The 24,012-nt window shown below is 41.0% G+C and overlaps 1 protein-coding gene across 6 annotated transcripts in view; it reads right to left on the bottom strand.

The window, feature by feature from the left end:
- CUL1 (cullin 1) overlaps window positions 1–24,012 on the bottom strand; it is a 100,614-nt gene that overhangs the window by 48,729 nt on the left and 27,873 nt on the right. For all 6 annotated transcript variants that reach the window (XM_036121188.2, XM_036121178.2, XM_078059690.1 and 3 more), the window contains exon 2: window positions 15,599–15,899. In XM_036121188.2, the coding sequence (XP_035977081.1) occupies window positions 15,599–15,738 (140 nt within the window). In that variant the 5' untranslated portion in view covers window positions 15,739–15,899. The remainder of the gene's footprint in view (window positions 1–15,598; window positions 15,900–24,012) is intronic.

Raw genomic sequence — 24,012 nt, 5'->3', positions numbered from 1 at the left:
TTGGAACCTACCCCCCCAAACCTAGAATCAATGAACTGTGGTACATTCACAGACCGATATTAAAATATATTAAAAAGACACCAATAAATGAAAGGGCAACTTAGAATAACTGCATCTTAGTCTGGTCCCTTTGGGCATGGAGATAAAAGATGACGTATCTGTTTGGACTTTATTTTAAGTTTTTATTTAAATAATCTCTCCACCCAATGTGGGGCCTGATCTCACAACCCTGCGATCAAGTCACATGCTCTTTCAACTGAGCCAGCCAGGCATCTCTCTGGACTTTAATAGCTGTTCCTTCTGAAGAGCAGGCCTGGGGTTTAAAAAAACCTTTTAGGCACAGAATTCTTTCTTATTCACCAAGTACTCTTTCCAGAGGAAAGGCCAGTGCACTGAGAACACACTCTCCCCCCACCATTCTTTCCTCCCCGCCCCACCTCCTCAAAGAGGACCTGGACACAAGGCAAGGAACCCCAGGCTTCACGGGACAAACCAAAAGGCACAACTGTAGTGGAAAGGAAACCTCTTAGAAGCTGTTTTAAAGTTTCTACCCCGAGTTTAACTCCACATATGTTCCCAAATTAGGATGACCCTCCCCACTGCTCCGTCAGGCGTGGAAAGCAGTCAGCAGAGGCTACGGATGGTAGTGGTTAGGCTCCTGCTTGCTAAAACTTGAGTTTTCTTCTAACAACTTATATCTAAGTTAGGGAAGGAATGCAGAAAAAGTTATAATAAAAAGCAAGAGTGCTGTGGTTCACCCTCCCCCACCCACAGTAGCAACCACTCTTAACTGTTTTTTGATTTAGAGGGTGACTTGTCCGGGCGGATATGTACATATCTTCAAATCATATGCCTGGACTGTTCTTTGACCAATCAACCTTTGCATAAGTTACTGAAATTCTGCTGACAGAAAACATAGCTCAATGCAACCCCTACCTCTGATCTGCCTGCAACCCGATACTCACATCCCTGTGGGGCCTACATTAGTCGACATGGAAACTTTACGTTGTACTTTAACCTGGTTCTGCGGCTGGGACCAGTATATCTAACTGCATCTCGGGCAGAGAGCAACTACAAACTGGAAGAAATATAAAACCAATTGTCTGAAGACACCAGAGAACAACCCAAAGAAGTTTATACTGAAGGGTGTTCTAGTCATGGAAGAAGGCGATGGCCTAATCCAAGTTTGTTGATATAAACAAAACAAAACAAGAAAATAAGACCCACTCTCAAGAGGAGAGATCATCAAAAGACCAACCTGGAGATAACCCAAATGTTGGAATTAGGAGACAATGTAGAGCACCCACAACAGCTACAATCAAGAAGATAAGGGGAAACATGTATATAATAAATGAACATCAACTGCAGTAAAAAATAGGAACTACAAAAAAAATTCTAGAACTGAATGTTATATTATCTAGAATAAATTATTGGATGGGCTTGAGAGCGGAATGGCGGTAAGACTCATGCAGAGACACCAACAAAAATGATCAATTCTGGAGAGAGAAAGAAAACGAAAATAAACTGCTGAAAACCAAAAGGGAGAAAAAAATCTTGAAGGCCGACAGGGAAAAGCTACTTGTAACATACCAAAAAAGAATTCAAATTACCACTAAATTTTCATCAAAAACGAGAAAGGCCAGAAGACAGAGTAGTTAACATCATCTTTCAATGTTGAAAGAAAGAAAAAAGAAATGCCTATCAATCCAAATTCTTTTTCCAGTAAAAGCATTCTCCAAAAATGAAGGTGAAATAAAGGTGTTTTCCAATAAAGTAAAACTAAGAGACTTCACATAGTACACACTTGCATTTCAGGGGGAAGAGAATACAACATGGAACCTTAGATCTTCAGAAAGGAATGAAAAGCATTAGAAACAGGAAATATCTGATAAGTATAAAAGATTTTTTTTCTTAATTCTTTAAAATACAAAGGATGGTTTAAAACAAAAACTTGTAATATTGTCTTGTGGGTTTTAAAGCATATGTAGATATAATAATAAAGATGTAACTCTACAGTTAAAAGGTTTCTACATTCTCTGACCTCCTACAATATTAACTCAAAATATAGTTCACCCTTGAACAATGAGAGGGTTGAGGGTGTTGACCCTCCATGTAGTCAAAAATCCACATATAACTTCTGACTCCCCTCAAATGTAACTACTAACAGTCTAGTGTTGACGGGAAGCCTTACTGAAAACATAAACGGTCAATTAGCACACATTTTGCATGTTACATGTATTATATGCTGTATTCTTAAAATAAGTAAGCTAGAGAAAAGAAAATCATAAAGAGAAACTACACTGAAATACCGTATTTATTGAAAAAATCTGAGTGTAAGTTGACCCACATAGTGCAAACCCATGTTATTGAAGAGTCTACTGTGGTTAAAAAAGAAAAAAAAGTATGTTGTAATCCCTAAAGCAGTAACACATACACACAACCTCAGAGGAATAGCTAACAAGCCAACAGACACATTAAAATGTAATTCTAAGCAATTTCAAATAACCCGAAGGGAGGAAAGTAGGAACAAAGAAATTTTTTTAAAGAGCAGAAAAAAATAAAATGGTAGACCTAAAAATCAACCTATTAATACTTAAAATAGACTAAAACCTACAATCAAAAGACAGGGATGATTGGAAGGGACAAATAGCAGGACCACTCTATATGCTGTTACCAGAGAAACAATTTAAGACACAGAGAAGTTGAAGTAAACAGACCGGAAAATATTATCATGCAAACTCTAGGCATAAAAAGGCTAAAGAGACTAAAGTAGTACCAGACAAAAGAGACTTCAAGGAAATACTAGCAGAGATAAGAGGGACATTTCATAATAATAAAAGGGTCAATTTATTAGAAAGATAATCATAAATGTATATTCTCCTCATAGAGCTTCAAAATACACAAAACAAAATCTGGCATAACACTTCCACCACAGCCGATTTCAAGCTACTAACATGACACGAGTGCGCACGGACTCGGGGAGAGAAGCACACAACCCTCCCCCACAAGCTGACACAATCGTGCTCCAGCACACCACGGTCTACACCCAATGAATCCATATCCTTTTCAACAGTCCATGATAATGCTCATCAAACAGGCTATTTTCTGGGCCATTAAAATGGCCCTTGATACATTTTAAAGGACTGATATCATACAGAGTTTGTTCTCTGACCAAAATGGAATTAAATTCGACATCAGTAACAATGAGCTGCCCTGGAAATCCCCAACTATTTCCCACTAAACATTTCTCTATAATTTAAGAGTCAAAAAAGAAATAACAAGGAAAATTATAAAATGTTTTGAACTAAATAATAATGAAAATAAAATATACCAAAATTTGTGGAACAAAGGTAAAAATTCTTTCGAGAAATTTGTACCTTCAAATACTTACACTAGAAAAGGTAGGAGGACACTATGGTAACACTCCCTAAATTGATAGACATATCCAATGCAATCCCCATCAGCATCCCAGTTGGTTTCTCTGTAGGAAGTGACAAGCTGATTCTAAAATTCGTATGCAATTCCAAGGAAACCCAAAACAATCTTGAAAAAACATAGTTGGAGTACTCATACTTCAAGATTTCAAAACCTTCTACAAACCGTAGTCATCAAGACAGAGAGGTACTGGAAACGATAGACATTTTGATCAGTGGAACAGAACAGAGAATCCAGAAATAAATCCACGTGTGTGTGGACAATGATTTTCGACAAAGGTGCCAACACCTGTCAATGGGGGAAAACGGCCTTTCAAAGACTTGTGCTGGGACAACTAAGACAGGCACACACGAATGAATTTTCAACCTTGCACCTCACACCATAGAAACTCAAAATGGATCAAAGACCTAAATGTGTACGCTAAAACTATAAACCACGTAGAAGAAAGCATAAGACTAAATTATGAGCTTGGATTTAACAAGGGATTCTTAGACATCACAACAAAAGGATAAGCAACCAAAGGAAAAAAAAAAAATCAATGAATTGGACTTCATCAACATTTAAAACTTTTGCATCAAAGTCCAATCAAGAAAAAGAAAAGTCAATCCACAGAATGGGAGAAAATATTTATAAATCATATATCTGATAAATATTTGTTTAGTATAAAAAAAACCCTTACAATTCAATAAAAAGACAACCCAATTAAAAAAATGGGCAAAGAATCTTAACTGACATTTTTTTAAGCAAGGTATAAAAACCGCCAATTGACACATCATTAGTCATCAGGGAAACATAAGTCAAAACCACAATGATAACACTTCATACCCATTAGGATGGCTAGAATCAAAAAGACAATACCAAATGTTGGTCAGGATGTGGATAAACTGGAACCCTCACACGCAGCTGGTGGGAAAGTAAAACGGTATGGCCACTTTGGGAAACAGTTATGCACAATGCTTAAACACAGAGCTCCCATGTGACCCAGAAATTCCGCTTCTGGGTATCTACCCAAGAGTATGAAAACATTATGTCCATACAAACACTTGTTCACAGATATTTAGAGCAGCACTATTCGCAATAGCAAAGAGGCAGAAACAACCCAAATGTCCATTAACTAATGGGTGAACAAAATGTGTATCCATCTGGCACAGTATCGTACAGTCATAAACATGAATGAAATATTGATATATGTTATAACATGGGGGAAACTTGAAAACATTATGGTAAATGGAAGATGGTAGTCACAGGAGACCACGGGGATTAGTCTGCTCAGGCTGCTATAACCAAATACGACAGACTGGGGGGCTTAAACAACAGAAATTTAATTTCTCACAGTTCTGGAGGCTGGAAGTCCAAGATCAAGGTGCCATCAGGGTTGGTTCCTGGTGAGGTCGCTCTTCCTGGCCTGCAGATGGCTGCCTCTCCCTGTCTCCTCACATGCCTTTCCTCTGTTCCTGCTTGGAGATAGCACTCTCTGGGGTCTCTTCCTCTTGAGGACACCAACTTTATAGGCTTAGGGCCCACCTTAGGATCTCACTTAACCTTAACTATTCCCCCAAAGGCCCAAACTTTGAGGTTAGGGCTTAAACATATAAATTTGGGGGATACACAATTCTGCCCATAAAACCACATATTATAGGATTACATTTACCCAAAATGTAATAGACAAATCTATTAAGACAGATTTACAGGGGCACCTGGTGGCTCAGTCGTTAAGTGTCTGCCTTCGGCTCGGGTCGTGGTCCCAGGGTCCTGGGATCGAGCCCCGCATCGGGCTCCCTGCCCTGCCAGGAGCCTGCTTCTCCCTCTCCCACTCCCCCTGCTTGTGTTCCCTCTCTGTCTCTCTCTGTCAAATAAATAAATTAAAAAAAAAAAAAAATCTAAAAAAAAAAGACAGATTTACAGACAGAAAGATTACTAAGGGTGGAGAGAGTAAGGGATGGTAACTAAAGGGTATAGGGTTTGTGAGGTAATGAAAATGGTTCTAAAGTTTTCTGTAGTGACAGTTGAGCACATCTGAATATATTAAAAACCACTGAAAAACCACTTAAATGGATGAATTGTTAGGCATGTGAATCATTATCTCAATAAAATTATTAAAAAATTCAATGCAATCCTAATTTTTTTTTTTTAAAGATTTTATTTATTTATTTGACAGAGAGAGAGAGAGAGAGAGCAGGAACACAAGCAGGGGGAGTGGGAGAGGGAGAAGCAGGCTTCCCGCTGAGCAGAGAGCCCGATGTGGGATTCGATCCCAGGACGCTGGGATCATGACCTGAGCCGAAGGCAGACGCTTAACGACTGAGCCACCCAGGTGCCCCAATACAATCCTAATCTTAATCCTGGCAGTTTTTAGAGTAGAAGTCAACAAACTAAATATAAAATTTATAGAGAAATGCAAAGGACCTCCAATAATTGGTGGAGCGGAGACAAAGTTGGAAGACACACTACGTGACTTCCCAAGAATTTTCATCATGTGATGGTAATCAAGAAACAAAAAATGAAAATAGCAGTCAATATCCCACATGAACACAGATGCAAAAATATTTCACAAAACACAAACCAAGTAGTAAGATAACATTCCTTTAAGATGGATATATATGGCTCCATAGCTCAGGTGTTAGAGCACTGGTCTTGTAAGATGGATATATAGATCAACGAAACAAAAATCTAGAAATAGAACCATACTTACACTCTCACTTAATTTTAACAAAGGCCCCAAAGCAATCTATTGGGGATAAGTCTTTTCTATAAATGAGGCTGATTTAAAAATGGATGTCCATATGGTGGAAAAATTAACCTCAAGCCTATCTCACACCATATACAAAAGTTAATTCAGGGCGGATTCTAGGTCTAAATGTAAAAGCCCAAACCATGAAACTTTATGAGGAAAACACATTATCTTTGTGACCTAGGGAAAGGTTTCTTAGAGGTCCCAGAAAGCAGTAACTGTCAAAAAAAAAAAAAAAATTAAATTTGGTTTCCTCAAAATAAAAAACACCTGTTCATCCAAAGACACCATTAAGAAAAGGAACAGCAAGCCTTGGACTGGGAGAAACATTAGCAAAACCTATGTGACAAAATACTGGTGCCCTAAATACAGAAAGAACCCCTACAACTCTATGATACCATACAAAGGAAGAAGATGCTAGATTATTTGGCTCTTCCATAACTGTGCCTCTGTGAAGGACAGCTGAGGGCTTTTGGTATGTCCCATATGCTGCTCTTGGTAATTTAAAGTGTTTCTTCACTCATGGTACCCATGGTTTTAATCCTGGCAACATTCACGATGGGTCCCTGGTCTTTCAGCTCCAATACAGACTGGCTGCTCTCTAGACCAACTGGACAATACTAATTCCGGAACTTTATCCTGCTCCCTTAAATTCCATCCACAGGTTAGTGGTTATCTCTTAATTCTCTGTACACAGAGATTTCCTAAATTTGTTCCTGGTATTGATCTTCTCATTATCTTGCGCATTAGAATTTTCGCATCTTCAGTTCTGAGAAATGATTTTATATTCTCTTTATAGAAAGATATCACAAATTAAAAAAAATATATATCACCTCTTCTGTTTTTCTCCAGAATTTCTAACAGTCAGACATTAGGCCTCTTGGGTAGTTCTCAGTCTCCAAAGCTTCGTGCCCTTTTATTTCACTTTCTGCTATTCTTCTAGCTCTATTACTTTTCTTTTTAAAATCTGAGTTATCATTTGAACCATGAGGTCTTTCTTTATGGCATCCTGTCCCTAATTTACTACTGTAATAAGAAGCTTCTTCTATCTGACAATGCTAACTTCTAAACGTTTTTCTTCTGTTCCCTGTATCATCAGCTTCTCTTGTTCCCTTTTGTTCTGTTTGTTGATCCTGTTATTTCACACGACTACTACTCCTTAGTACTCATCACGGTAAGGTACTGAAATACCCACTGGAAATGCCACTGGCGTGTGTGAGACTGCTGGGCCCCAGCTTCACTGCTGCCTCCTCTCAGGCTGATAAATGGATTGGCTTTTCAGGGCCATTCATTGTTCCAGAGAACTGTTTGGTCTCCAGCTTCGCCACCAGGATTTTGATAGGTAACTGGGGACTCATCACTCCAGATGCTTTCTATTGTAGCCAGTGTTGATAGTTCCTACTTACGCCGACCTCTAAGCCTCCTGTCTTCTGACACGGTCCCACTCAATGTATTCTAAATACAAGCAACAAGTTGTATGCCAGGGACATTCGCTCTTGGCTGCCAACTGTTCTGTACTTGGGAGTAGAGGCAGATGATGGGCTTTTAATTTTACAGATTTGGGATCTCTTCCTCATCTCCCCAGCACTGGCCCGTCTCACACTACCTCCTGCCACACCGGAGGCTTCCGATCCTGAGCCTCTCCAGCCCTGCGGGAACAGTGGCTTTCCCGCCACGTCTGCCTCTGAGCACCTCTAAACCAAGGTTCCCACGGCCTGGTAATCAGTACGCTGCCTCCTCGGCCTTTCAACTTCCAAAACTTTTTTTTCCTTTTTCAAGTTTTTATTTAAATTCCAGTTAGTTAACATACAGTGTAATAGTTTCAAGTGTAGAATTTAGTGATTCACTTATATTACAACACCCAGGGCTCATCAGAGTTAAGTACACTTTTTTTTTTTTCTCAAAAGAAATTTGTTGAATTCTCACCTACGGTGTTTATTCTCTTCCATCCTTCGTCTTTGTTGATCTTAAAGTTCTTTTACTATCATTTTAGTGATGTAACAAATGGGAAAGTCAAAACGTAATTTTCATCTGTAACCAGAAGCCCAGAAATTGGCTCCTTTTGTTTCCTATTTCCATTGCCACTGCCCTAGTTCAGAACTTAGGCACTATCCCGCATGGATTATTGCTATTAAGACCAAGCTGGTCTCTTGCTGTCTTTGACTTCTTGTTTTAGTCCCATATGGTTTCCAGATTAAGCCTCCTAAAATTTGTTGATATCAAGTCATTAATTCTCAAGTCATATATCTAAACTCTATAGAACCTACACTTCCAAAATCAAAACAGTAAAACATGTACAAACTCACTTACCTGGTTTTCAAGGTTCACTAAAATGTGGCATCATCCATTTATCCAAGCCAGTTAAACTCACCAATTCATCGAGTTACTTTTACATTACAATTCAAGCTGGCCAATGCCATGTCCAAGTGCTATTTCCTGCTTTCTCATCCATCTTTCTCCCTCCAACCAAACTCGGCAAGACTTTTATCCCTTCTTTTCTCCATATCTATAGTCATCCTTTGAAGTCCACTTAAATTATACTGGTTCGTGAACTCTCCAACTTTGCCAGGGTCAAAATCTTTCTCCCTCCTATCTCCTATGCAGTATTACCTGTCTGCACTACTCATTATAGATTTTGTAATTAACGAAATGAGACCATCAAAATATCCCATCATAAATATTCCATCACACACACCCCATGTGCACCATCATCTTCCATTTCATTAGGCATTTGAAATAACATATAAGAATACCTGAAACATAACAGAAAAATAAAATAAAAAAAATAAGCCAGAATACATATCTACAGAACAGGAAAATAAAACAGGGTACAAAATCATAACATCTGAGCCAGAATCCTACAATTTACCTAAACAAAGTGACCTACATATGAATTACAGAAAAAAATATACTACACATTTGGAGGACTATCTGCCAAAAGTAATTTTGATTTCAGAGTATTATCTTCAGCATTTCTAACAGCATTCGGGTAACTCAACCAACTGTTCGGCTGATTCCTAATTCTGACTAAAGTACAAATATTATCAGAGTAACAGAGGAAAAGGAAAATAAATTTTTCCGTTGTCTCTAACGAAGATGCTTGTCTCCAGATGACACAGGAACAGCTATAAGTGGTTAGCTGTAAGCTCAAATGGGGTGCACTCAGACCATCTCTGTCCCCTCACGGGGATGGCTTAGAGCAAGTTCTCTGTAAGGATCAATTACCAGCGAACCATTTGCACAAAGTAACACAGATACATGTTTACTTACAATTGAGGATTTGTTTGTGTTAAAGGTGATTTTTAAGTTAATATAAACATCCATCCGTTTTGTGTGTGTGTGTGGGTGCCCGTGCCCGTGCACAGGTAACAGAGAGATGTGCCCAAGAAAGCAGCTACAGGGACCCCTGGTATGCCCAGACTCAAATGGAAGATGGAAGGAAAGGAGGTGGACTTTTCACCATGCGTTTTGGACTTCTAAATTTTACAAAAGGATTATTGATCTGAAAAACAAAAATTCCATTTTAAAAACCTCCCAAATAGATCTACTCTTGGGTTCACATAGTTTTTCCTACAGGTAGTTGTAATCCACAAAGAGTGGTTGTGTCCAATTGTGGAAGACTTCAGCCTAAAGCCCGGCTATTCTTCATGGAAACTGCTGGCCTAGGGAACCCCTACTTGCTGTATTCATGAAGAGGAAACAGACACAAAGCTGATACGGAAGATAATAATAGGTGTATCCTTTTTTTTTTTTTTTTAAGAGAGGGAAGGAAAGGGGGGTGCAGAGGATGGAGAGAGAATCCTCAAGCAAACTCCCAGCTGAGCGCAGAGTCTGATGCGGGGCTCCATCTCATGACCCTGACTGAGATCATGACCTGAGCAGAAGCCAAGAGTTGGACGTTTAATCAACTACACCATCCAGGTGCCCCTAGGCGTATACTTTTGAGGGAGCAGCAAACCACCTCTTACCAAAAAAATGGCATGGATGGTGCTTTGAATCAAGGCTGAGTCAGCAGAAAGACAAGAACCATAGCCCACCCCCCTAAACAGACTTTATATAGCTCTGACAACACACAATCTTCAGTTTGCATTTTTTTTTATCTTAGCTTTGAATCAACTGTAATATGTGGGGAAATGTTATCAGAAAAGGAAAAAGCAGATTCTTCGTGTGTATCAGAAGCTGCTGGAGAGAAGTCTTCTATCCAGGGGAGCTAGTCCTTCCTTGAGTCACCCTGGAATCAGACGTGAGGAAAGACACTGCTGGAGTATTTCGAGTGCAGCATCTGGAAGGGAGAATAATCCATATCGAAAGAAGGACTCTAAAATGGATGCACTCACTCCTCAATGACTGGGTGTGTTTTTTTCCTGCTGTGGGGAAACCACAGCCCTCAGGTTTCCAGATGCTTTCTTGCTTCATGAAGTGGGGCTCCTTCTGTCGCTTTGCTTCCAGAGACTACACTTACCACCCGCTGTTCTAACACACGCATAACTTCGTATTAATACGTCACTTACTTTAGATGAAGAGTATAAAAACAAAAGATGACCAGTATTTAGAAGAAAATGGGTCACATCTAAAATTATTTTTAAACCAAAAACAACTAAAATAGACTATGAGGATAAACTAAATATAGGAATTAAGAGGAAACCATCAAGAGGTAAAAATAAACTAAAAATCTAAAAGGTAACAAAATAGAAGCTCCATTTAGGAGTCAGTTGGTAAGCTGTTTTATACTAAGGCAGCCAGAGTCTAACAAACACACATATTTGGCTTTTATAACTTTTGAGAGTCTTTTCAAAAAGCTCTCTGGAGTTTCTTTGGCAACACAGCCTTTGGGCAGAAAACAGCTGAGGACCCGAGCAGACACGGGCCTCTCACTCGGTGGTCTGTCCAGGCCTCTCAGCGCCGGCAGGCCGGTAAGTGGTAGGTGGTGTGGCAGCTTGCGTTAAAGAGCCAAGCCTGGTTCTGTCTCCCAAATAGGCCGTACAACTCTTCCGTCGCCCCAGATCTGTTCAATCATCTGCCAAGGCATACTTTTGCAGGACTGGTAGGGAAGAGTCACTGAAAGGGGTCACATCGGATGCAAAGGGGTCTGAGGCAAAGCTCCCCACGTGCGCACTTTCCTGCAGATGTTTCCAGCCCTTCCCTGCTGCAGGGACTGTAGGGATGGCTCGTCTCCCCCTGCAGGAGTGGTCCGCACACATCCCGCTGTAAGACAAGGGGAGGACTGCTGGCGCTTCGGGGAAAGGTGGGTGACTCCAGTGATTCCCCCCCACCCAGCACCATGCCTTCCACTTAAAGCAAACACATATGGGGAATCACTCCACGACTTTTAGTTACCACCAAACTCAAACCATTTTCATTTTCTAAAAGAGAAGTCAATTCAACTAAAGAAGCAAAACTGAACTCTTTTCCACTACTTCTCACCCAACTGGAACTTACAATGGAATTTTAAACAATTAACTTGTATTAAAATCATTTGGAAAGACTACACTAGAAGTTGCATTAAAAATACTTTCTATCTTCACATGTCAACACACGTATCACCTGTACAAATATGCAAGAGCCCCGAGACCACCTACCATTTGGTAGAGTTGGTCTGTAAAATTGTAAGAGAAGCGTGTTCTCACTAGGCTGTTGTTAGGTATGGTTCTGAAAAGGGATATCCCATATAAAGCAAATCCACATCCACAGTCTATTTCAAAAGCAATGTCTGCCTGCAACTGACTGCGATTAACATAAATATGCTTGAAAATGCTCGAGGTGTACTATGAATCAAATTTAGAAGGAGAGGCGTCTGAGTGGCTCGGTTGGTTTAGTGTCTGACTCTTGATTTTGGCTCATCCTGAGACCGAGCTTGGCGTCCGGCTCCACGCTCAGCGGGGAGTCTGCTTCAAGATTCTCTCTGCCCCTCCCCCTGCTCATGCGCGAGCTGTCTGTCTCTCAAAATAATAAATAAATCTTCAAAATTTAGAAGGAAAAAACCTGAACATATCATGTTTATACTAATAAACAAAAAAATTGCTTCTAGTGGCAACTATATGCAATATAATTTCTGTGGGTTCTCTCTCAAAGATAAATACAATTTGTCAATCCTAAAAACTATTTTTATAAGGTCAGTAGTGAAAGGCAGCATTTTACAAGTAAGTATAACTAGGACCTATATTTGCATAATGAAAACAAATAATAAACTGTATTTTATTTTTTTTTTAAAGATTTTATTTATTTATTTGACAGAGAGAAACCACTAGAGAGTGAACACAAGCACGGGGAGTGGGAGAGGGAGAAGCAGGCTCCCGGCCTAGCAGGGAGCCCGATGCGGGGCTCAATCGCAGGACCCCGGGATCATGACCTGAGCCGAAGGCAGATGCTTAACGACTGAGCCACCCAAGCGCCCCATATTTTAATATGTATTTTCTATACCGAAAATCTAAAAAGCACAGAAGAGCATTTTAAAACTTATCTATAAAAAAAAATATCAGGACACCTGGATGGCTCAGTCAGTTAAGCATCCAACTCTTGGTTTTGGCTCAGGTCATGATCTAAGGGTCATGGGATCGAGCCCTGTGTCCAGCTCCTCGCTCAACATGAAGTCTGCTTGAGATTCTCTCCCTCTTCCTCCCCACCCTGTGTGCAAGCATGTGTGAGCTCTCTCAACAAATAAAATTTTTTTTTTTTTTAAAGATTTTATTTATTTGACAGAGAGAGAGCACAAGTAGGCAGAGTGGTAGGCAGAGGGAGAGGGAGAAGCAGGCTCTCTGCCGAGCAGGGAGCCAGACGTGGGGCTCGATCCCAGGACCCCAGGATCATGACCTGAGCCGAAGGCAGCTGCTTAAGCGACTGAGCCACCCAGGTGCCCCTCAATAAATAAATTTTTAAAAAAACATACCACCTATAAGTCCAATACCTATGGAGAGCTACTTTCAATACGGTGCTATGTTGTTTTTCAGAAGCAGAGAGGGTGTGCTGAGGGTTCATGGGACACGTACCACTTTGTATCCTGCTTCTCCCTTGTTACAGACAATATTACATGTCAATGAATACTCTTCAGTGTATTTTTATTGGCTATTTATAACCTTTAAATACCACTTCAACCTTAGTGATGAATACTAAGGTTGGTTTCCACGGTTTCCTATTATTAAAATATTTCTAACAGCCTTACACATACAATTTGAATATCACTATTTCCTTACAACGGGATTAAAAATTAAAACAAAACGAAACATTGGGCCAAAGTACATTTGGGTCTTTGTATTTCTAAATTTCTCTCAAGAAAGCTCACAGCAAACTAACATTTCCATCTAACTATAGGAACTCATCTACCCCCACTCTTTGCCAACACTGGCTATAATCATTTCTTTTTAAAACTTTCCAGTTTTGGGATAAAAAATTTATTTAAGATTTTATTTATTTGAGAGAGAGAGAGGGAGAGAAAGCACGAGCAGGGGAAGGGGCTGGAGGAGAAGCAGGTTCCCTGCTGAGCAGGGAGCCCAACACGGGGCTTGGTCCCAGGACCCTGGGATCATGACATGAACCTAAGGCAGACGCTTAGCTGACTGAGCCACCCAGGCACCTCTAATTCTTCATTTCTTCCATAATTATGAGGTGGGATATTTTGTCATTTGCATTTCTTCTGTGAATCAGTTATGTCCTTTAGAGCCTTACTTTCAAAGCACGGAAAAATATATATGAGAATAGTAGCTTACATTTGGAAAAATTAGAAAATACCTTTATGCTTAAGTTTATTTGATATAAACCATGTTCATTAGGTAAGCAAAAACATATCAAAGATTACTAAAAAAAAAAAAAGTACAAGATGAAAATGTCCAGGGGCGCCTGGGTGGTTCAGGTCATGATCTCAGGGTCCTGGGATCGAGTCCCACATGGGGCTCCCTGCTCAGCGGGGAGCCTGCTTCTCCCTCTGCCCCTCCCCCACCCCCGCTGGTGCTCTCTCCATCTCTCAAATAAATAAATCAATAACATCTTAAAACAAACACGAAAATGTCCAAATACATTATTCATTGGGTTAGACGGTTATTTCAAAGTAGACATGGATCATCATGAATGTATTGTGAAAAGAATTTGTTATTTTTTTTGGCTTGATCTGCTTTTCTGTGAGATTCTGAGTTTCTATAAAAGAGAAGTCTGCAGCAGGCCGGTGAAGGGGGTAGAAAGGCCACCACCTGGACTATTCCCCTCATGCCCACAGCTCCCGTGGGAGAGCTGGCGGGGGGCTAAGCGTGTCCAGCTCAGGAGAGCGACGGCAGCAGCTGAGCGGAGACCTGACCGCACAACTGGCAGGGACTGAGCAGCAGCAGGACCAGCATGTCCTGGCATGTTATCCCTGCAGAGCGTCTGCTACAAGCGACCCACGGCTCAGATTTACTCTGGGTGAAAAAGGGCCCGCAACTCCAGGGATCGTGAACTGTGTCACAGAACATCAGGATGGAGGTTAAATATGAATCCTGAGTATGCTTATGTTGTAACCTCCTGCGAGGTAGATAGCCAAGACTAGGAAACAGGAATGTGATTCCTAGTGTACTGGTTGGGGAAAAAGAAGACTTCAAAAAAAAAAAAACCAGAATAAACTATTTCAGCCCACAGTACTACAGGGTTTAAAAAACCAGAAACTTCAACGTTGATGAGAACTTGTAGGCGTAAGGAAAAAAAAGAAAGACATCAACGCACAGGTTTCTTTTGATTCCAAGGCAAAAATCATGACTTGAGGTGTATGTTGACCAAAATAAAAAAGGATCCTGACCTAGAAACGAGGGGCAGGTAGATCTGGGGCCTGGCAAAAACAGAAACTTCAACCACATGGCCCAGCGGGCAGACTCGATCACATGGGCTGCTCTCAGTTATGCCACAAGGACCCGCACATCATCCTGCATTCCCGAAATATAATGGTGTCGATAAACGGAATAAGAAATTACATTACCTACTTCAAGTTCAAAAGAAAGAACACCTACTATTATTTACCCACTTGACTGTTACATACCCACCTGCAAAGAATGCACTCTATTTTACTACCAAAAAAAAAAAAAGAAAGTTACTGTATTGTAACTACAGTTGACCCTTGCAGAACTTTCTGCAATGACAGAAGTTGTCTGCCACCTACCAAGCACCTGAAATATAGAAACCATGACTTAGGAACTGTTCATTTTAAGTGACTGCAAATGTAAACAGCCACATGGAGCGAGTAACTACTACACTGAACAGCATTGTTTTAGACTAACCAACTAGCCAATTTCACCTCTGGTCAAAAAACTTAAAAAAGAGTGAGTTCATTTTTAAAGCTACAAAAAGAACTCTGATTATATCACAGGGTGAGCTGGAAAGAGAAAACACGATGCAAAACTTCTAACAATTCACAGATCGTACTAGTGAATAATCAAAATTCTAAGCAAATTAATTTCAGCTCAAGCAGTAGGATACGTGTAGAGTTCCATGTATCTGGATTTTGCCATACTTTGTCTGGTATATACTTGCTGGATTCCAGCTCTGAGGTCGTCCCATATCTGGTCAAGGCCAATCTGCTTCAGTCCATGGGGATTCTGACTCCTGTTTGATGACATTGTGAGTAATATTCTGAAGTCGTCCAGTGTAGCAATCCTTATGCAAGGTACAGCTAATTCTCCATTAGATGAAAATATACAGTATCATTCCAAATTTATTCACAGCAGCTCAGAAAGGATGTCCTTTAAATGTAGAGAATGAAATCTCATTGCAGGCAAACCTGAAGAAAAAATAAAGCAAGTTAATGAATTTTTTCTTGACATCCTGGGGTGGGTAATAGGGTGCCTGCCACACAGATAGAAACATTGTCTGTAGGCATTAGAGGGTACCACGCTAATCTAGAGAATATTTCTCTTTCTCTGTGGAAACAAATTCATATGATCTACGTACAGAAATATGCTTACTTAAGAGATTTAGTTCGGAATCCTATGAACTCAAGAAAAGTGCTCACAAGAGAAGCTGGGTGAAACTGCGTAAGCACAACTAACACTGTAGCCTTTCTTTGCCTTCTGAGGTAAAACTTAAACTATATGACTTGACCCACATAACAATTACAAAGATAAACCCAAAGGAAACTCCCAGAAAATCAAATACCTAAAAAGTAGGAAAAACCAGCCTCACTGGTTATCTGTGAATTTTAAGAATTTTTCACTTAGCACTTTGCAAAAATGCAGATGTTGGTGAGGCTGAGGTGCAGGGAAATGGTCACTCCCCTTTCAGAAGGGAATCTGGCAAGAATCATCAAAAAAAAAATTTTTTTTTTTAAAGACTATTTATTTATTTGACAGAGAGATAGAGAGCACAAGTAGGCAGAGCGGCAGGCAGAGGGAGAAGCAGATTCCCCGCTGAGCAGGGAGCCTGATGCGGGGCTCGATCCCAGGACCCTGGGATCATGACCTGAGCCGAAGGCAGACACCCAACCGACCGAGCCACCCAGGCGCCCCAAGAATCATCAAAATTTAAGATGTTCCTTAAATTCAGAGACTGGGGTTTGAAGCTCAGCTCCACACCTACTGGGTATGAGGACTTGGGTAAGGTACTTCACACTTCTCACTTCTCTAAGCCTCAATTTCTGAATCTACAAAAGGGGGGGGCAATCATTTTCTTCAGACAGTTACTGTGAAACTTAAGTAAGACAACGCAGATACAATATTTAACACAGAGTAAATGCTCAACAAATAATACTGGCTATTATTTCCAAGTGTATAAGGCTACTACAAAATATAACTTATAATGCTTTAGGATCTCGGGATCCACAGATAAAGGACCTCACTATTCAGTATCATGTTAACTCAGTATTCCTCCATATGCAATACTACGGTCACACCTTACAGATCGTCTGTGTCTATCACATCAAAATGTGGAGCTTGTTAAATGAGTACTCCTGTAAAATTAAGAAACAATGAATTATTTTAATGGCTCCATAAAATAAATGTTGGGAGGTGAACGGTGTCTGGAGCAATAAGGATGGGCTGTCAAAGCCTGCCAATTCAGGTTTGAGCTCCGCAAGGAACTGGGGGCATCCTGCATCTTCGATGGCATCACAGAGCTCTCCCTAGGCTAAGGCATATTTAAGGAGAATGCAGTTCATGCTTGTGGATCAAGTCTGAACTACTGAAAACTAAATCATCTCTAATACTTATAATCTAAGCTTTGGGACCTAATATTTTATGAAACCACAATCCCGTTCTTGATCCTGAAAGTATTTTACATCATCCATTCAAAGAAGTATGTTCAAATGCAGAATACAAAGATCGCTAACACAAGAATTCCCTCAAGTTTTAAAGGAAACCAACAACTCAGCAACCGCTTTGCAAATGTTCCCTAAATATAAGTGCAATCCTTCCTTCCGTCTACCTTGGGGGGATCAGGCCAAGCCCCGACTCGATAGTGCGGCTGGGACTCGTGGTACTGCCTGGTATCATTACCTAGTTAAGCCTGCACTCCTTCCTCACACTTAATTTTCCCCTAAGGGGAAATTATCACTTAAATTCCCCAGACTCACACAGTTAATTCTATCTTAGATAAGCCTTCTCTAGATGCTCTTTTACTCCTTTTTCTCCTCTTCTAATTTCTAGCAGCAACTGAGAAAAATGTTCCATTCCTCCCATTTTCACCTTTTCCTCACCCTATCATTTCCACTGGGCACCCTAAAAGTAACTTCAAGTAAATGGATTCCTATGGAGCCACCATCAACCTTCCTTCTTCAAACCTCCACATGCCAGCAACTCACGAAGTGTATCTCCAGCCCAGCTGGCTTCTCTCAAGTCCAGGCTTGGCTCTACATCCGAGTGCCTAGTTCAATCCCCTCCTGGATGTCGCACACCCCGCAGGTCTACGGCTGAACTCAGGGACTGTCCCAGCTCCACTGTTCACCGCGGCTGCCCATCTCCGTAAGTGGCAGCTCCATGTATCCACGTGTCAGAAATTGGGGACTAATTCTAATGCCTCCTTCCTACTCTTTCACAGTCTAGGGCTACTGATTTTACCCTCTGGGGTCATGTCACATCCACTCACTCACTGCCTCCGTTTCCCATCCCAGTGGACGATGAGGATGACGACATCATCATCACTGTCATCGTCGTCGTCGTCCTCGTCGTCGCACACTGGGCTGCCGTCTGAGCCGTCTACACTGGACTCCCAGAGCGCCCCTCCCCTTGACTCACCCCCTCGAGGCTTCACACAGCAGCTGAGTCTAAAACTAGAAATCTGATTAGGCATCACCCCAAGAGCAACAGGCAGTCAAACTGGTGTCAGAGGCAGGGAAATCCTGAACAAGGCACTCCCAGATCTTCTCTTCTCTTTGGGAAAACTTGAAACAATTTACTGAGTTGTTTTATAGGAGATTAATCATTTCCACACCACCCCCCAACACCAACAGTCAAGCACAAAAGCCACAGCCCCTCCCTCGCGCACCTGACAAGGGACCGCAGCCTGGCCCAGGAGCCAGCCCTGCCCAGACCCTGCCCTGCCCGGACCCTGCCCTGCCCGGAGCTCTGCCCAGAGCCAGCCCTGCCTGGACCCTGCCCTGCCCAGACCCAGCCCTGCCCAGAGCCCTGCCCAGAGCCCTGGCAGCCACGCTGTGCAAGCCACTCACTCTCTACGACGGGACCTTTCTATCTCTCTGTGTGTCTCTTACAAAACTCCCCTTCGTCCCCTTGGGCACAGCCGTGCAGGCTTTCCCCTCCTTTCCTGGCTGTGCCAGTCCGCTCCCCGCTCCTGAGGATCACTGCATCTGCTGCCGCTCGTGCCAGAGAGCCCCTGCGCGCATCCTCCGCCCAGTCAGTCAGACTCACTACAAGCCCCAGACAAGGTTCGCCCACTTCATGGGACTTTCCCTTCTTATGCTTATTCCTGGTTAATTCCCTGTCGGGGTTCCTCTCTTCTCTAGTGAGAAGGATCCATGGCACAGAGACCATCTCTTTTGGCTCACCATAGTATCCTGAGAACCTAGTTCAGAGCCTGGTGCATAGGTCAGTGTTTTGTATGAATAAATGAAATAATAAACCAAGGAATTAAAAAGCTGGATGTTTTTAAAGGCTTTAAAAATAAGGAAATACCACTATTAGAAAGCATCTGAACTTGCCCCCAAGTCCCCCTTTAGAATCTCCATTAAATTCTATCTTGTTTCTTCTAAACTTTTTCCTTCAAACACTAGATTTTAGGCTAAAATTTATTTCTTGCTGTCTCATTTAGTAATGCTGTGTATTATTCTGGTCATTGCAAATGTATACATATTTTAACATGGTGTTTAAACAGACTTAGAAGAGTTCTAGAAATTCAGTGATCATTAATATTTTATTTAACAAATATATAGTAGGAAACTACCATGTGCCAGGCACTTCCACAGGCAGTCTTATGTACTATTTATAGTAAATCAGAGCAGGCACAGCACTACTGCTGTGGAATAAAGCCCCTTCCTGAAAAGCTAACCCATTAACTTCTGGTAGGTGACAGACTTGTACACTGGAAAATTTATGTACTACACATTTCTGTACCAAAAATATTTGCTCATAAGAGCCAATTACAATAGGATTAGAGGTTAACCTTAAACATACTTCTGGCCCTTCCTTTTACAGATAAAAAAAAACCTGAGTCAGAGAAGCAATCAAACCTGACCAAGGTTATAATGCTAGAAAGTGGCAGGACCACAAGCAGACCCCTGGATTCTCAAAAGCCAGGATTCCCCAGTACTCTAGTCTGAATTTTAGGTTCTTTCATTTGTAAGGTGTCAATAAATAGGGAAACTAATTTCAGTATTCGCAAATCAACCAACGTGATACATCACATCAATGAGAAAAAAGATAAAAACCGTATTATCATTTCAGTAGATGCAGAAAAAGCATTTCACAAAGTACAACATCCATTCATGATAAAAATCCTTAACAAAGTAGATCTCAATGTAATAATGACCGTCTATGAAAAACCCACAGCTAACATCATCTTCAAAGGGGAAATACTGAGAGGCTTTCCCCTACAGTCAGGAACAAGACAAGAAAGTCCACTCTCACCACTTTTATTCAACATAGTACTGGAAGTCCTAGTCACAACTATCAGACAAGAAAAAGAAATAAAAAGCATCCAAGTTGGCAAGGTAGAAGTAAAACACTCGGTATTTGCAGATGGCATGATAACTATAGGTAGAAAACCCTAAAAACTCCATGAGAAAACTACTAGAACTGATAAATGAACGCGGTAAATTTAGCAAATCAATATACAGAAATCTGTTGTATGTCTATACACTAATAATGAAGCAGCAGAAAGAGAAATTAAGAAAAGAAGCCCATTTACAACTGCACCAAAAATAATAAAAATACCTAGGAATAAACAGCCAAAGAGGTGAAAGACCTGTACGCTCAACACCATAAAACACTGATGAAAGAAAATGAAGACAACACAAACGGAAAGACATCTCACGCTCATGGATTGGAAGAACAAATATTGTTAAAATAAATACCTGTAACCACCTAAGCAATCTACAGATTTAATGCAATCCCTATCAAAATACCAATGCATTTTTCACAGAACTAGAACAATCAATCCTAAAATTTGTATGGAACCACAAGAGACCCCCCCCCCAAGTAGCCAAAATAGTCTTGAAAAAGAAAAACAAAATTGGAGGTATCACAATTCCAGACTTCAAGTTATATGACAAAGTTATACAGAGTGATCAAAACAGTATGGTACTGGCACAAAAACAGACAGATCAGTGGCCTAAAATGGAAAACCCAGAAATAAACCCACAATTATATGGCTGATTAATCTTCAACAAAGGAGGCAAGAATATACAATGGGAAAAAGACAGTTTCTTCAACAAATGGTGTTGGGAAACAGGACAGCTACGTGCAAAAGAAGGAAAATGGACTACTTTCTTACACCATACACAAAAATAAACTCAAAATGGATTAAAGGCCTAAATGTGAGACCTGAAAGCATAAAAATCCTTGAAGAGAACACAGGCAGTCATTTCTCTGACATCAGCCGTAGCAACATTTTTCTCGATAAGCCTCCTGAGGCAAGGGAAATAAAAGCAAAAAAACCAAACCAAACAAAAACAAAACAAAACAAAAAAACCCCACCAATTTTGGAACATAAAAATAAAAAGCTGCTTCCACATGCAAAGAAAACAATCAACAAAACTGAAGGACAATCTACTGAATGGAAGATTATCTGCAAATGACACATCCAATAATGGGTTAGTATCCAAAATATATGAAGAATTGATACAACTCAACACCAAAAAACCCCAAATACTCCAACTAAAAAATGGGCAGAAGACATGAAGAAACATTTCTCCAAAGGAGACATCCAGATGGCAAACAGACACATGAAAAGATGCTCAACATCATTCATCATCAGGGAAATACAAATCAAAACTACAATGAGATTTCATCTCCTACCAATCAGAATGGCTAAAATCAAAAACACAAGAAACAACAGGTGTTGGCAAGGATGGGGTGAAAAAGGAACCCTCTTGCACTGTTGTTGGGAATGCAAACTGGTAACAGTATGGAGGTTCCTCAAAAAGTTACAAATAGAACTACCCTATAATCCAGTAATCGAGCTACTGAGTATTTACCGAAAAAATACAAAAACGCTAATTCAAAGGGATTCACGCACTCTTATGTCTATTGCAGCATTATTTACAAGTGCCAAATTACGGAAGCAGCCCAAGTGCCCATTAACTGATGAATAAAGTAGATGTGGCACATAGAGTAGAATGTTACTACTGAGTAGAATATTACTCAGCCACAAAAAAGAAAAAAAAATCTTACCATTTGCAACAACATGGATGGAGCTAGAGTATGATGCTAAGCAAAATAAGCCAGTCAGAGAAAGACAAATACCATACAGTATCATTCATAAGTGGAATTTAAGAAATAAAACAAGCAAAGAAAAAAAGAGAGAGAGAAACCAAGAAACACACTTAACTACAGAGAAGAAACTGATGGTCACCAGAGGGGAGGTGGGTAGGGAGATGGGTGAGACTGGTGATGGGGATTACAGAGCACACTTATTATGATGAGCACTGAGTAAAGTATAGAATTGTTGAATCACTATATTGTATACCTGAAGCTAACATAACACTGTATCTGGAATTAAAATAAAAAACTTTTTAAAAAAGGTTTAAAAAACAAACAAAAAAACCCCCAAAAAGCAAAAAAACAAAAACCAAAACAAAACAACCCCCTCCCCCCCCAGGGAAACCACTAAAAGAGCCAAAAGAAAAACCCAGATTCACCAATTTTCTACTTATTAATCTTAGGAACCCAAACAGCTCTAATTAAAACAGCCAATGGTTTGAAAGAACTAACAAATCAGTCCTAGCTGTATCAATATTAAATCCATTCAAATATTTTAAAATTTAAGAAAGCCAACTTTTAAAAAAATGCCTGACATTTTTTAAACTAAGAAAACCACTGAACAGCGGAAAGGATCAAGTCAAGACACCACTTATCCTCTGGCAAAATTAAAACACACCAAATAAAATGGTCAATATGAGTTTTCTCTAGAACACCTCCACTCTCCTAGCTCAGCAGCAGCGTCCAAATATGTGCTTTACAAGCTCTTCCTTCCTCTACTACACTTCTGATTCTAGTAACGAATCTTACTCTACACCAAGACTTGCTGATACTCTACAAGATCAAATACAACCTTTTCATGTTAAAATGTCAAGTTTACTGTATTACACACGCTTTATGTCTAGTTGTACACATGTAGCTTTGTGCCATAGCACACCTCAGTTTATATGCAGAATATGCTGGAAAATAAGCAAAATATTCTATTTCAAACTACCTGTCCCAGTTTTCTAATTGTCCCCACTGGGTACCCCCAAATTCATACACAGTTGATCTGAGGTTCTCAAAAACTCACATGTCCTCATCTATTTAACTCAGAAGTTTGTTTACTTATTTATTTTTGAGAGAGGGGGGAGAGGGGAGGGAGGGAGAGAACTCACACATGCATGCAGGGGAGGGGTGGGGCAGGGGAGGAGCTGAGGGAGAGGGAGAGAGAGAATCTTAAGCAGGCTCCACATCCAGCATGGAGCCCAGGCAAGGGGCTCCATCCCACGACCCTGAGATCAGGACCTGGGCCAAAATCAAGGGTCTGACACTTAACCGACGGAGCCACCCAGGCGCCCTGTGTTTAACCCAGAAGTTTAAAGAGGATATCTTTACCTTGTATTTTCAATATCCCCTAGGGAGCCTCACACCGATATACTTAAACATTTATTATTAATATTACAGCAAAGAAGTCTAAAACTAAGTTTAAAAGGAAACATTACAAGCAAGCATATCGAAACATGTTTTAAAGGTCAGACCACATGCTGACAGCAGGAGCCGACCTGCTGGTATCTGGGTGGCCTTTCCGGAGCAGATGCGGGGACAGAGTTTGGGCGGGAGATGATTCTTAGGCATGAAGCATCCGTGCGATGAGGGAAGCAGGATCAGGCAGAGAGTGAGCTGTGACCAAGCCCCTACGAAGCTGGCACCCGGCCCATAGGGAGCTCTGTGGGAAGCACCCACCGTCAGAGTGTCACACACAAGGGCGCAGTCGCCGAAAGTGGGCCAGGCCGGGCCGCTCTCTGCAGCTGAGGCAGGCCCTGAAAGAGCTGAAAGTTGGGGCACCTGCTGACCAGACTGCCCACGCTGGCAGCCAACGCCCTTCCTGAAGGGGCCCCCAGGCGGGGCACCTCGTATCCACCAGGCTGTCCGAACGGACACACAATGCTCTAGTAATAGTTTTCCACTTGGGTGTGGTGGTGGTGGGGCGGGGCAAGGGGGTTAATCTGCTCATGCACCACTCAAGTGTTTGATGAATTAAACTGTAAG

Source organism: Halichoerus grypus, chromosome 12 (assembly GCF_964656455.1).
Source record: "Halichoerus grypus chromosome 12, mHalGry1.hap1.1, whole genome shotgun sequence".
Lineage (NCBI taxonomy): Eukaryota > Metazoa > Chordata > Mammalia > Carnivora > Phocidae > Halichoerus > Halichoerus grypus.
The sequence above is the reverse complement of the archived record's forward strand: the minus strand, read 5'-3'. Positions and strand labels throughout refer to the sequence as shown.